The following is a 15,633-nucleotide window of genomic DNA, read 5'->3' on the forward strand; positions in this document are numbered from 1 at the left end:
TAAACACAAGCCTTGCTCTGTACCTCCTCCTATCGCAAAACTGCGCAGAGAGTCAGGAGCCTGTAGGAGACTCCAAGTAGGCCTGAGTGGTTGTCCGTGTTACAAACTGACCTGGACAAGCCATCTAGTTACGTATCAGATAACGCATGCTGTCTAGAAACTCATCGTCTCGTCCATCGTCCCCTATACGTGATCTCTCGTGCCAATGAACTTTGACCTTGGCCATATTTGTCATGGCGGCGATATTATTCCGCTATGCTATGAGTGTAACCGATAGAGAGGCAAAATTGGCAGGACAGAAAGAGAAAGGGATCCCCTTTATGGAGTTAAAAATAATACCGTTTTAGCTTGGACTATAGAGAGTTAGAAAATTCGTTGTGTTGCTTATGATACGAAATACAATATTTCCCTTAAAGAGGCCATCACGCTAACTATTCAATCTTTATAACTTGTCTCCCTCCCAAAAATGAAATGTTTACACTCTGAACCCCAAAATTAATTTGTTTTCCAAAGCTTGATTTCTATATACATTGAGTAGGTTCAGGATACAAAACGAATCAGACACTCGAGGTTAAAAAAAATATAAAAAAACAAGGGCAAACATGGCAAAGATAAGCCTCGGTGTCAGCAGCTGTCATACTCGTCACCTGTGTAAACGTATCGAGTGGCTTCCCCCTCGGTAAACGAGATTATAAACCGGTCTGTTGGTGGAGGTCCGCGTGTGACGACAGCTTCAACAGACCCGAGTCAGACATGCAGGCCTTCGTCAACATGCAGGTGGTTGTGGCGACTGTGGTGATGGTGGTGGCAGTGGTGTTAGCTGACCGCTATTCAGGGAAAGTGCTGCTCGTGTCGATGGACGGTTTCCGCTGGGACTACATCACAAAAGTGTCCAATCTGACCAACTTCCCGAGGATGGCAGCTTCGGGGGTGGCTGTTGATTATGTCAACAACACGTTCGTCACCAAGACTTTCCCTTGTCACTACACTATTGTTACAGGTGAGGCTTGTGGTGTTTAGTGGCTGTCGCTTGATGATGATGATGATGACGATTTACTATCAAGAAAAAATCTGGGGTTTTCAGATGCAGCACACACTGTCTTGCGATAATGTGGGTGCGATGTGTGAAAATATTATTCAATAAATTTATTACAAGTATGATGATCAACTCTTATCTACGTCCTCTTGTTGGGAAAAACATCAAAGCTATCATCAGCGTCAATAGTCACCAGTCTATAAATAGTCAGGGCAGTTGATAACGGAGTGGTTAGAGCGATGGCGTCCGAGCTGAAAGCTCTGGTTCAATGCCCGATTAGAGCAATAAACTTCCCCCAGTCGACCCAGCTGGCGGGAATGGGTACCTGACAGGGTAAGCAGCGAGGGAGAGGAGATGGACACCACCCTGAAGTAAGAGCTTGCCCCGAGAAAAGTGAGGTCTTTAACACCTAACCCCCCAATGATCTGAACAAGTTAGGGGATGACCTTTGCCTTACCTTTTTTTAACTGATAAATACTTAGTCTAAAAAGCCTATTATTGTGCCCTAAATTTAGAAATTGCACAGTGATAAGAGCTGTGTTCTTGTTGAGGGCTTTGAAAGGTCACCACAACTAACAGTCTCCATAAAGAACAACAACAGATGTTGTGTCTCTTCCTGATGTTGGCCTTCTGCAACAACCCTCGCTTTAAAAAAAAATCGGTTGTTATCGTAATAAGTTTACTCATAGATTGTTTTCCACTCAGGCTTTCTTGGGTAAGGATGTAAATAACTGCAGAAAACTGAAATCGTTCGTTTTCAAGGACCTCAGGCATTGCTGGAGTTGTCTGTTAAGATACTAAGTCTTGAAGACTCTTTACCTCCTTCTACTACGTCCTCAACCGAGTGGGAGAAGGAAGATGCTGGAAAGTTGGAAGGAGATGGTCCCAGCTAACAGCATTGTAGGAAGGTCATGAAAGTAAACACGCAGCTCCAAATAAGCGGAGAGTAAACATGTGATACCAAATCAGAAATAAATATTAATATATATAAATGAGAAAAAGAGAGGAAGAAGCGAGTGAGTTAATGTTTAAACGAGATGCTAATTATTTAAAGCCACCGAGTACATACGTTACAGCAATTTTTGAGTCAGTAAGTAAGAAGCCGTGAAGTGTGTTGTGTGTACATATATATGTATGCAGGCTCAGTCGCTACATGTCTGTGCATGTTCAGGGCTGTATGAGGAGAGCCATGGCATCGTGGCCAACAGAATGTACGATCCTGATCACAACGCAAGTTTCACCATGTCCAGCACCGAGTCCTTCTGGTGGGAAGGAGGGGAACCGGTCTGGGTGACAGCAGACAAACAAAACAAGAAGACAGGTAAATAAATGTCTCACTTAACTTCTCTCTTGTGTGCAACGGCAAAGAGAAGGAGAGAGAGAGAGCTCGGCCATGCAATTATACTACAGTGATAAAGACAGAATGAATGTTGTTAGAATATTTGAAGACATGTGTATACAGACAGCTTATATACGTTTGTCTCCATACTTGAATTTCATCTTTTTTAAAATGTGCTTTTTGTGCTCACAGGTGTTTATTTCTGGCCTGGAAGCGAGGCTGAGATCCGAGGACGTCGTCCCCAGAAATGGTTCAAATACAATGAAAGTGTTCCATTTAATGAACGGGTGGCTACAGCTATAGGGTGGTTCACAGAAGATAACATGGACTTTGTGGCGATGTACTTTAATGAGCCGGTACCACTGGTCATAAGTACGGCCCTGATTCGCCGCAAATAGCTGCGAAAGTGAGTTTCTTTCCCTCTCTCATAAATAAATACATACGTACCAACAAATAATGCTACAATTCTTATTCCAGCTGCAACAGAATTGCCCTCTGGGACAAATAAAGTCTTATCTTATCTTATCTTAATATTCGTATTAATATATTTAGCTTTACGTCACCATATTTATATCGCCATAAACAATTCACATTTCATTGTAGTTTGTAATCGTATAGCCCTGGAGTGTCACTCATCAGCGTGTCATCTGAAGTGGACAGCGAGTATATAGTGATTTTATGAGCTGATAACACATGGGTGCTATTGATGGTGGGCGAACAAGCAGGTCTGTGCATGTCACATCCGCGTGGTTTCAGGTGCGAGAGATGGACCAACTGCTTGGCAACATCCTGGACACCATCGACTCAAAAGGTCTGCGCGATACAGTCAATGTCATCGTGACATCAGACCATGGCATGACTAGGGTCGATTCACAAAACAAGGTGAGTAATGACACTACAGTGTGTAGGTAAAATAACTGGGTGAGCTGCGACTCACCATTACCTCGCCCTCTTCTGAGTGCAAAAAGATATTAGAGTTACCAAATTAAGCTTGTAACTAAAAATTCTCAATTGACTTCTTAAACACAGAATTGTTTATACTTCTCTGTATTCCCGTTCTTGCAGGTGATAGACATATGGAAGTGGTCGACAGTTCAATGATCCAAAGGGTAGTGGACAGTGGAGTGATCACCGCCATCATTCCAGCAGAAGGACAAGAACAAGAAGTGGTAGACAGGCTGAATAATCAAAGTCACGTGACGGTATACCAAAAGGAAAAGATGCCGGATCACTTTCACTACAAGAACAATCCCCGGATCACGCCCATCATTGTAATGGCTGATGAAGGATGGCAGCTCACCTCGGTTTGTTTCCTCTATTGTCTTATATTTTGATGTCATTTGTGCTGTAAATCTTTCTGTACTCTAGGAGAGATAGATAGATATCCTGTATTTAGTAATAATGTTGCCGTGAAAATTTTCATAGACGTCAGCAACATAGGCATCATGATCTGCGTGCACTTTTATCATAAAGCTAGCGCCTACTTGACCAATCTATCAGCTGTCTCATAACATTATTTCTGTGTGTAGGATATAGCTTCTGTCAGAAGAGGGAACACTTTAGGTGAGCACGGGTACAGCAATGAACTGCCCTCGATGAAGCCAATCTTCTTCGCCCGGGGACCAAACTTCCAAACCGGTGTGCGGACCACCTCCATCCGTTCTGTGGACATCTACCCGCTGGTGTGCAAGCTGCTCAACATCGATGCTGCCCCTAACAACGGCAGCCTGGACAACACAGCTTCCCTCCTCAAGTCCTCCACCAACGGTGGTGTCTCGCCTTTTCTTGTTGACCGGCAACTGGCGGCGGTCCTGGCTCTCAATGTAGCACTCGTCCTTTGGATTGTTTGAAGGAAATGATCTCTTACGATTTTTGCTAGTGTCCTTGATATTGCTTTTCTTTCTTTTTTCTTTTGTTTTGCTTTTATTCCATGTCAGATAGTTTTGCAAAAATCAAATTTTTCTGATTATATGGTTCTATTGTCTGAAAAAATTGAGGAAGACCTCCCTAAAATTTTATTGACATGTGTTTTTATTACTCAGGAAACAAACTGTTGGATTTTTTGTATTTCTCTGATTAGCTAATAAAGTCTTGTCATATTTAACTTTTAGTAACTGTTTTATTGGCTAACCCAACTGCTTAATAATTGTCAAAGAAGTGTGCTATTTCAACTGTACTAATTCTCAAATTCTAAGGAGAAACTTATGCTCCCACAACGAGAGGCTTCCTTACAACCATTGGTTCTCACCTTGGGTTTTCGAAAAAGATCCAGAACTCATTTTCCATGATAACATAAATGTCGGCAAGACTTTTTTTTCTATTTCTGATTTTTGTCCAGGGGAACGACTTACGCTCGACCATGAATTGGATCCCAGAAAATCGGTTCTCCCTTGACAATTCTTGTCCTTTGACCCCAAAAAGAAGTGTCTTTCTTCTGGTTTTGTTTAGTTTATTTTGTTTTCGAGTCCTGATTTCTTTCTTACGTTCTATTTTTAAAAGGTCTTCGAAAACAAGAATAAAATGTTTCTCCGGTAAAATCAAAGTCAAACAACAAAGATAAACCTAGCAAAATATGGCTTGGTGTCACCAACTATAACAATTTCCATTGATCAGGTGAATGAAGTGGCTTTCCCATCAAGGGCTCTTTTTTTCAAAATTTGTAACGGTCATACTCACACTCCTAAGGAGTATGCTCTTAGAGCCTATGAACAAGAACGAGACATGGACAGCATACGAGGGACAGGAAAACAAACATATGAACTATGAAATAATAAGCAACAATAATAATGATGACTAAAAATAAATGCAGAAAAAGCAAAAATATGAACAAAATAGAATTACGAATTACGAAGCGGTGGCAAATCACTGGAGCAAATCATCTTCCTCGGGGTCTGGGCAGCCTCTCGCAATTTTTATACAAGGATTTACTAGACTACTACATGCACATTTGTAAAGAAATGACAGTGATCGAGAAGAAGAAATAATAAAGTGTTTTTGAGTGGAATTGTCAGGCTCAGTAGAGAGAGAAGGAAGGGAGGGAGAAGAAGGAACCCTGTCAACTCACGGCAACTGAGGCATTTATCTCACTCTATCAAGCAAGGCTGCTCACCTGGCGCCAAGCACCCATTTCTCCCTCCTTCCCATTTATTTTTAGTTCGGGTGCTACGTCACTCTGTCGTCTGCCTTGTACAGCGCCACGTGCGCGACGAGCGGCGATAAAGAATTGGAAGAAGGAGGAGTGGTGGGGACCGAACATTAACAACAGCACAGCTGGTCGAACAGATGTTGTCGCCACAGGTCTAAACAAACACTGGCGAGAGCGCGTGAGCGTGCAGAAAGTGGTCAACCAGGTCATAGGTCATGTTACACGTGCTCAGTAAACGTTATTTCGTTTTCATGAAACAATTTGTAGGTAGATCTTTTGGATGTTTCACCGACCCATCACCATTCCCATTACAAACGCCGCCATTTTCTCGACTCTTTTGTCCCAGGGCAGTACACTTACCTAAAGGGACCTAAAGGGACTACTTTCTCCCAATTTTTTCCCCGAGTCTTACCACCGCTTCCTAACTACTTCCGCTTGCCCCGGATTTCCACAATAATTTGTCCCCGCGTGATGAGTACGGCCCCAGCGCGCGAGGTGAGGCCACAACCCGGGTGGAGATCACAGTGTGACGACGTCTCCCTCAACATGCAGGTGGTTGTGGCGACTGTGGTGATGGTGGTGACAATGGTATTGGCGGACCGCTATTCAGGGAAAGTGCTGCTCGTGTCAATGGACGGTTTCCGATGGGACTACATCACAAAAGTGTCCGGTCTGACCAACTTCCCGAGGATGGCAGCTTCGGGGGTGACAGTTGATTATGTCAACAACACCTTCGTCACCAAGACTTTCCCTTGTCACTACACTATTGTTACAGGTGAGGCTTGTAGCGTTTAGATAAGTGTTATAGGCACGTATGATAGTGAGAGAGTGAAAGTGTGCTCGTATGCATATTCATCCATTTTTAGGCTAACATGAGACTCCGTGTTCAGGGCTGTATGAGGAGAGCCATGGCATCGTGGCCAACAGAATGTACGATCCTGCCCGCAACGCAACTTTCAACAAGTCCAGCACAGAGTCCTTCTGGTGGAATGGAGGGGAACCTGTCTGGGTGACAGCAGGGAGACAAAAGAAGAAGTCTGGTAAGTAACTGTCTTACTTAACCCCTCTCTTGTGTGCGAAGAGAGTTGCTTTGTTGCTTTGGGGAAAAGTTCTTTACCTAACGGTTATTTCGCACTAAAATAGGGAAGAAACTGGTGTACCAGGAGAAAGCCCCACGACCAGCCTACAAACAGGTGTCACCTCGACATTGTCTCAGGACGAGGATCTGAGCCCAGGGTATCTCTCTCTCAGGGTAACAGGGGAGTGATTTGAATACATTACCGGGCACACCCAAGTATTCGTTCCAAGTTCGGTAGGCTAAATTATTTATCCCACCAAAAAACAAATATTTCAGGTTGTCACTAAAATGTCTGTCATGAATAATTCACCCAAGTTGACCTCAGTGGGCATAATGAGGGGTAAAAGGGGAGTAACCTTTTTCTTCTTTACAATAAACACCTGCTAATCACAGCACCATCGTGCACAGTTTCACACAACAAGGTGGACAAAAATAAATCAACTTGTATGTCTTTATACCTGTATAAATACACCCGTATTTTGTAAACACAAGCTTTTATTATAGACCTAGCCCAGACCTGAACCCTATTTCTGCGGCTAACTGGTCAAAACCCTAATCCAAATATCTCAGGACTAACCAACACTAACTCATGAGCTAGAGGGCTAAGAAAGTCGTCTGTCTATCACAAGCAAAGTAGGAAGAAACATCAAAAGAAAAAGAAAACAGGCATAAAATGGAAAAAAAAATCACAAGAATCGAGTAAACTTATTTCATCCCACATCTTACTACTGCACTACAGCAGCTTCACAGTAAGCAAACGTTTGTGCTATGTTCATTTAACCCTTTCCCTTACTATGTACTGTTTATTTGACCCTTACCCTTACTATGTCTCTTTGACCCTTTATCATGGATGTGTTTTGGTTGGCTACAAGTTTCCTCCTTTATTCATGATGAGAAAACAATTTTTGCGTCCGGGTACGATGTTAAATCGGGGAACCGGATAGAAAGAGCGGTCTGCTATACAGTTATATACAGACAGCTGTTCATGCATGTGTGAGCCAGACACGCCTGTGTGGTATGTGTGAATATGTGTGTATACATGTACAAACAACTGTACACTGTTGTCAATGTACCTGCCCTCACTCGGAAAGAAAGGTGTGAAGGTAACAGCAGGTGACAACCGCTCAGTCGGATGTGGATGAGGCGGACAAATGCATATTTCTGGTTCGTCTTGCCTAGGACCATAATATTTCTTTGTCAGTGCTGGTATCAAGGGCCTATAAGAGAGAAATAATTCTTGCTGTTAAAGTCGCAGTCAAACTCAAAGTGCTCAAATCTCTGTTCTTTCTACTCACAGGTGTTTTTTTCTGGCCTGGAAGCGAGGCTGAGATCCGAGAACACCGACCCCAGAAATGGTTCAAATACAATGAAAGTGTTCCCTATCATGAACGGGTGGCTACAGCTATAGGGTGGTTCACAGAGATGACATGGACTTTGTGGCGATGTACTTTAATGAGCCGGATACCACTGGTCATAGGTACGGCCCTGACTCGCCGCAAGTAGCTGCAAAGGTAAATACTTGTCCTCACACGTTATAAATATACACACATATATACACACAAAATAATATATACACACATACAGTCGTACACGAATACGTACATAAACATAAATACACATAGAAAAGTAAATAAATACACACTGATTTTTTTCACCTTTGCCACCTTTGCTGTTTTTAATGTACACTGAAATCGTCTATCCTACAATGCTTAATTCTTTTGCCAACGTCTGTGTCATGTATGTGCAATCGCCTGCAAGTTTAAGTGAAATTATTATTGTCGTTGTTATTATTATTAACAATACCTACATGACATGAATACAGAGAGAGAAAAGGGAGGGACCAAAACTGAGAGGATGCAGGTGGAGACATTATGTACATTTTACCTTTTTACTTTACTTGTTATCACCGGAGAGATTGATAAAGCAGAGCTTGTGCATGTCAAAGTCCGCGTGGTTTCAGGTTCAGGAAATGGACCAAGGTGCTTGGCAACATCCTGGACACCATCGACACAAAGGTCTGCGCGATACAGTCAATGTCATTCGTGACATCAGACCACGGCATGACTAGTGTCGATCCAGAGAATAGGGTGAGCTGTCACACGACGATGTGTCACTAAAGTAACAGGGTGAGCTGTGACACGACGATGTGTCACTAAAATAACTGGGTGAGCTGTGATGCAGTCAGTAGTCTTAACAGGTATCCAGTCTTTAGCGAGGTATTTAAAGGCAAGTTAAGATAACTATAGAGAATTACGAAAAAAGCGCACTTAAAAAAGAAAAAGAATTTTTCAATAAAAACAAATAAAGAAATAAATCGTGAGAGGAAGACATTTAACTTGAATTTTTAAACTTAACTACTTTTTCATTTCTATGGCTATTCTTTCAGACGACAGACTTGTGGACAGTGGTGGACCACTCAATGGTCCAGAGAGTAGTGGACAGTGGCACGGTCACCGCCATCATCCCAGCTGAAGGACGAGAGGAACAGTTACTGAACAGGCTAAAGAATCTAAGTCACGTGACGGTATACCGGAAGGAAGAGATCCCGGATCGGCTTTCACTACAAGAATAATCCCCGGGTTATGCCCATCGTTGTGGTGGCTGACGAAGGATGGGAGCTCACGGCGGTTTGTTGATCCTCCAATTTCAGATATTTCGATTTATTTCGATTATGTTTTATGCGATGAATAACATTTTTACACATTCAAAACTTCTGTCCATGCCTGACACGATTTACCTCCGTTCTCCAGGATATAGATAATCTGAGAAAATGGAACTCTTTGGGCAACCACGGGTACAGCAATGAGTTGCCATCCATGAGACCATCTTCTTCGCCCGGGGACCAAACTTCCACAACCGGTGTGCGGACCACCTCCATCCGTTCTGTGGACATCTACCCGCTGGTGTGCAAGCTGCTCAACATCGATGCTGCCCCTAACAACGGCAGCCTGGCCAACACAGCTCTCTTCCTCAAGTCTTCCACCAACGGTGGTGTCTCACCTTTTCTTGTTGACCGGCAACTGGCGGCGGTCCTGGCTTTCAATGTAGCACTCGTCCTTTGGATTCTTTGAAGGAAAATGTTTTCATAATTTTGTCTATTGTTATTGGTGCTTGTGTTGTGTTTATTTGTTTAACTTGAGGAACGATTTTATTACCATTGAAGTGAGAGGAGAAAGAGGGATTGCAAGATTTCCCCATTTTGTATCAGCACAGGAAAGTTCCAAGGAACCTTAAAATGTGCTGTGCATGCGGGGACAACCCATACTCTCTGCTACATTACTTTCACCTCCACATGCAAAAAATTACTTTAAAAAATATATTGACACGTGGAATTTTGTCAAACTTCAGAAGCAAATAAATGAAAATAACAGCTAATCAAGAAGCACAGTTTTCCACTGTCTCACATTCGGACTTTTTCCCAGTCCCGAGTCCTTCTCTACCTTCACAACAACGAGGTTGGCAGCCAACAATTTTCGCTGGCGGCGAGATCCAAAACGAGGCCTTAGGTAAAGTTGAGAGAAAAGCAGAAGAAGGAGAAGCGCAAAGGCGGACGCAGTAGCCTCCCCCAGGAGAATGTACCAGAACCAGAGGGCGCCGTAGTGCTCGATTAAGAAGCCCAGAAGCAAGGGGTTGGCGATAGAACCCAGGGAGGACGTTACAGCGATGACGGCCAGGGTGCGACCCGTGACACAGAGCAGCTCGTCCTCCACCCAGCTCAGAGTCGTGGGTACGATCCCAGCGCTGGCAGCGCCGCTCAACACAACACACATCCAGACAGACCAGTGCGCATGGGCGGTAGCGGTCACCATGGACACCAGGAGCATGCCCACCAGCGACGCGACGAAGAAAGCGCAGCAGAAGGTCAGAATTGCGACGGTGGAGACGACACGCACGAGGAAGATGCTGAGGAAGCGAGCCATCGCCAGCGAGGTCCAGAAGACTGATGTCAAGAGAGACGCGTCGGCTTTGGTCCACCGCAGGTGCTGCACCACGAACATGGGGAGGAAAGAGACGAAGGACCTCTCCACGGCGTAGTACAGAACAAAGAAGACGCACGTCCAAGCCAGAGTCACGTGAGCGAGTCCCACGGGGAGACCACCGGCATCGCGAGTTATCTTTGCTCGACCTCGCCGTCGACGTCTTCGCTGCAAAGGCAGAAACCTTGGCTGTCTTTTCCTCTTCTCCTTTGTTTTGTCCTTCCCAGGTGCATCCACAAGAACGGAAGTGCCGAGATGGTGGTCGTCACGGCAGAAATCATGTAAGCAAAATGGACCTGGGTGCCGTAGACCTTTGGGTTTGTTCGCTCGTAGCATTCGCTGATCCCGAGTGAAAACTCGGGACAAGACCCTGCTGCTGTGAGTAGCTCCCGCTGTATGTCTTCTTTTTATCGTCGGTAGACTCAGGTTCTAAGACACTTCTCTGCTGTCCTGTCCACTCGCGTTCTTCCAGTCCAACATGATGACCTCAAACCCGTCCTCAGAGGGAAGGGAAAGGAAAGGTCGAGCGAAGGTGGTGTTGTCAAAGATGATGTTGTCGTCTCGAGGCGCCAGGAACGGCTGAGTGATGAGCGGGGCGATGACTCCTCCGAGAGCATAAGAAAAGTGTAAGCCTTGCATCGCCACGCCGCCGCGGCCTTCCCACACCCGGAGAACGTCTGCGTTCACGGCTGAAAGGAACGGTTGGAGATTCGTTAGAAAAGACAGGAATGGTCCACTGAACTGTCAAATTTGAATCACGGGACTTAGCAAAACTAGTAAAAATGAACAAGAAATGTTTTCGAAAAGAAACCTACAAACAAACCATACACAGATACCACAAATGACTCCACAAATATCCACAACTCGAAATTTACAGTTTTCTCGAACCAGTGGCCATCGGTTGAGCACAGTTGCCACGCAACAGCTGGAAGCGGGGATGGGGAGAGTGCACTGGGTCACGAGGGCAGGTGTCACGAGGTGAATGGCGCTGCCAGTGTTTTACCTGTGCTCACGCCACCGCCGAACACCGCCACGAGAAAGCTGACGGCTGCCATCAGGGCGTAGAGGCGACAGAACGGCGTCAGCATCGTCAGGACGGCGTGCGCGAGCAGGCTGACGCCCAGGAACAGCGTCTGGCTGATGACGTCGTAGACCACGCCCCCTAGGAGAGAGCCGACGACGGAGCCGACGAAGCTGGCGGTGAAGAAGGATGCCGCCTGCTGGAGCGTGGTCCCCGTGATCATCTGGATGTCCAGGAAGGCTGGTCCCCGCTGACTGTTGGCCAAACCCTGTAGACAACAAAAGGTCAAAGTTCGATTGAGTAGTCAATTGACAAGCCGCAGTCACGCCGTACACGTTTTTTAAACTTGCGAACGGTTAACGGTACAGGAACAATAACTCGTTTTACGAATCATTTCTCTACAAGTTACTTCCCTTCGTTTGTACTCCAGGACATCCGGTCTTCATCAACTTTAGTTCCTCTGTGGTAGAGTGAGCAAAACGTGATAGAATACGAGGGTGGCAACTGTTGAAGACATCTTTCCTGAACGGGTATGCTTTGGTTGTTAAGAATAATTAAACAAAAAGCCAGTTTGAAAATAAATTTGGTAGGAACAACATTCGTGAGGACTTGGTGAAGCGTGTGTCTCCTGTAAGACAGCTGTCATCTTTGATGTGTCTAAGTTTAGTTTAGTCCTTGTTACTCCTCGAGGAGCGTAGGGCCGCAACAACACCTCGCCAGCGGACCCGGTGATGGGTAGCACCCCTCAGTTGGGCGGATGTGTCTACAGCTTCCTTGTATTTTATTTATTTATTACCTTCTTTTGACGTGCTGTAGAGGTAACCGTATCCTTACTGTGTAAACTAGTTATGTTTGAATGAATCAGTTAAATTCTGGACCTCGACAAAGCTTAGAGTTTTGCTTTACGCTCGTTTACGAAGGTTTACTCCTATCTACGCACTAGCACAGCACACGCACGCACCCCACACCCAGTCCTCTCTCTCACACACACACACACGCATATCGCTAACGCCAGCACCTGTTATCAAAGACTTATTATAATGAGCCTTGTTCTGATTATAATAAAGAAATTTTTAAGAGATAAAGATTCTCTTACCATCGAGAAAAACGACAGCCACAGCCACATACTCCTACATATCCTGTTCCGTCGGCACCCGGGGTACTGCTTCTCTGAGTGTTCCTCCACAGCCTTGCCTTCGGTGTTCTCCGAGCTAACATCCCGCAGAAAGCTGTCGGCACTCCCTTCCTGATCCATCGTCAACACAGCCAGTTAGCTAGCACTGACCACCGTCCATGCCAGTCCCGGAACTGTGTCTGACGAGTCCTGAAAGCCAATCTTCCGGTCAGGTGCACACACACCCGTGAGTCGCGTCCCTGAGGCGTGCAGTGCAGGTAAACCAACGGCTCAGTGCAGCCCACGGCGGCTCACATGAAGGTGGAACTCTAGAGCAAAGGCTTTGCTAACCGAGAGCAAATGAGTTGTTTAGAAACAGCCTGCAGTGCAGCAGACGCATCCGCCGTAAATATCGAACGGCCGCAGCAACGTGTCTGGCAGTGGTCCGAGGCCGGCATCAGGCGCCGCGCGTGCTCCACTGGCTGCAGGACACAGGTCGTGAACTTTGACACGGTTACATGTATAACCCGCGCGCTGGGGGTAGCTTGTAATTATTCACGTGTTAATGTGTAAAGCGAGTTAAAGGGACGACTGAGGTTTTCAAGATGCTTATATCTGATATACTTTCATAAGTAAACTGTGTGCAAACCGTGCACACACCTATGTCAACCACAAAAAAAGGCTTTAAAACCTGAAAACCGAAAAAAATTTGGTTTGCCAATCATGACTGCTCGAAAATAAAACTATTAAATCTTTCTTGTATTTACCCAACTGGAAAAATAAAAAATAAAAATATTTAATGTATTTAGTACTCATCAATGGGATAGCAATTAAGCATGTATTTGAGCTTGTTTGTGTGTGTGTGTACACGTGTTAGTGCATGTGTATCATTCACCTTTGTGTCACGTGTACCTAAGCGGAACACTTTTTTTTGTCTAATTCATCCACAAGCAGTTTGTTTTCGATATTGCACACGGGGCCTTTAACACGTGCGAAAGTTCTGTGCGTGTCGAGTCCTCTGGCTGTACTTCAAGCTTATTCAAATTGTCTCTGACCCTTGTACCTGACCCCGCATCGTAATCTGGCATCGCCCCAGTTAAAGTGTCGTGAACTCAGAATCTAGATCAAGAAAAGAGGTCAAACGAGCCACACTGTGGAATTAAGGCAGCAAGTAGTGTATTGTCAGTCTCTCTGATTCGTTATCACTCATATATATATATCACTCATATGTGTGTGTGTGCATGCACAAGAAAAAATATTCCCGCTTTCATTTACCAGTCTACTTATTTTCGCTAAACATTTGTTACATAATGTTATTTTTATTTAAATATGTCTGATTATACTGCATGGCGATTTCGTTAAAGAAATAACGAATGAATATCTAGCTGTGAGATATTCTGACCCATACCCACTGCAGGATACATTGCTAAGCTTGGGGTTAGAGATACTTAGAAACTAGAGAAAGTTTTAAATGGTCAGATGCTTGCCACAAGCTTACGTGTGGAAACACTGTGGGCTGACGAGTTGTTTGTTTGTTTGTTTGTTTGTTTGTTTGTTTGTTTGTTTGTTTGTTTGTTTGTTTGTTTTTGTCCCTGCAAACTAGCATGTCAAAGCTGGATGCAAGCTAGTCGAATTAGAAGACTTCAAAGGTCTACACGAAGGCACATTTGTTCATAGAAATGACTGGAATGAGCTCAGTACAAGATAGCATATCTAGGCGAATGACCGCTCTCTGCTTTCCAGATTCATGTCTGCTAACATCGACATTCATACAATGAGGTCATGAACCCCAAACTCGGGCAGGAATGTACCCGGATGGTACACGGACTTTTCGCCGACGGACGTTTTGCCGACCGGACGTTTCGCCGCCGGACGTTTCGGAGCCGGACCTTTTGCCGACCGGCGTTTCGCCGCCGGACGTTTCGGCGCGGGGCACTTCATTTCGGCATTTCACGCGGGACCTTTAGGCTTAGCCGGTCAAGTGTGTGACGCCCCTTAGCTCTCTCGCCATTGTATCAATGTATCAGTGAACTCTCTCTTTCACTATCCCTCCTCATGTGAACCGTTAGCTCACACATTTCTCTCGCCATTGTATCAATGTTTTTTCTCAAAGCTGTTGCGCATAATCTGTGACAATCAAAGTGAACTGTCTGTGAAGTCTGTGTGTAAAATTTGTTTGAAATAAAGAATTATTGTGTAATCTAGTAGTTACTTTCATTCTTTGAGAAGTAAGTAAGCTCTCTCTGTCTGACATAATGCGGCGAAACGTCCGGCGGCGAAACGCCGGTCGGCAAAACGTCCGGCTCCGAAACGTCCGGCGGCGAAACGTCCGTCGGCAAAACGTCCGCACAGGACCCGGATACTCGTGACAGTTAAAGTCACAACGAAGGGAACACCTCGGATTATATGTGAAGCATCTTGGGATATTCGTGACGACCTATGTGACCCTTTAAAAAGAAAAAGTTGTTTACTATTGTAGACTTTGACAAATAACATTATTCCACCCTCTCTCTCTCTCATTTTCACAACTCGCTCCAACGCATCACAGAGAGACAGAAAGAGAGAGACAAATGACTAGCTGTCAAGCTGGGGAAAAGATGTTCCTTTGCTGTTGTCACTTATAAATGACAAGCACCTTTGCCTACTACCGAAGTCCCTAAACCTTGTTGACCAAGCTTCACATGGGCATGCTCCAAGATGGCAACAGGTGCTGTGAATGTGTTGAGCATCTCATTGACATGCGGGAAAGCCCCACATGCATGTATATAAGCTGTAAGAAAAGCATGTTGCTTGTATGAGCTATACATATGGCCAACCCTTGGCTTTGTGCATGTATAACAGAGAGAGAAAAAAAATTGTCTGCGTGCAGTGCATTCAGGTTATGTACATTCCTACATGTATTGATGTGTGTATGTAAGTGTGT

The 15,633-nt window shown here is 44.8% G+C and overlaps 3 protein-coding genes across 3 annotated transcripts; 2 read left to right on the plus strand and 1 right to left on the minus strand.

Annotated features, from left to right (window-relative positions):
* The first annotated feature begins 628 nt into the window (after positions 1-628).
* LOC112564639 (bis(5'-adenosyl)-triphosphatase enpp4-like) lies at positions 629-4,479 on the plus strand. Its single transcript, XM_025239594.1, is given in 7 exon segments — positions 629-1,000; positions 2,208-2,357; positions 2,568-2,729; positions 2,732-2,781; positions 3,132-3,257; positions 3,441-3,679; positions 3,905-4,479. Coding segments are annotated over 6 exon segments (771 nt in total). The 5' UTR covers positions 629-753; the 3' UTR covers positions 3,477-3,679; positions 3,905-4,479.
* Positions 4,480-5,092: 613 nt separating this feature from the next.
* On the plus strand, positions 5,093-9,706 carry LOC112563943 (ectonucleotide pyrophosphatase/phosphodiesterase family member 5-like). Its single transcript, XM_025238417.1, is given in 9 exon segments — positions 5,093-6,295; positions 6,411-6,560; positions 7,896-8,012; positions 8,015-8,109; positions 8,559-8,573; positions 8,575-8,685; positions 8,985-9,149; positions 9,151-9,225; positions 9,349-9,706. Coding segments are annotated over 9 exon segments (1,353 nt in total). The 5' UTR covers positions 5,093-5,991; the 3' UTR covers positions 9,670-9,706.
* A 211-nt stretch (positions 9,707-9,917) lies between these two features.
* LOC112564640 (sodium-dependent glucose transporter 1-like) lies at positions 9,918-13,317 on the minus strand. The gene is given in 3 exon segments (XM_025239596.1): positions 9,918-11,264; positions 11,579-11,864; positions 12,693-13,317. Coding segments are annotated over 3 exon segments (1,740 nt in total). The 5' UTR covers positions 12,852-13,317; the 3' UTR covers positions 9,918-9,969.
* Positions 13,318-15,633: the final 2,316 nt, after the last annotated feature.

Source organism: Pomacea canaliculata, linkage group LG5 (assembly GCF_003073045.1).
Source record: "Pomacea canaliculata isolate SZHN2017 linkage group LG5, ASM307304v1, whole genome shotgun sequence".
NCBI classification, from domain to species: Eukaryota; Metazoa; Mollusca; class Gastropoda; order Architaenioglossa; family Ampullariidae; genus Pomacea; species Pomacea canaliculata.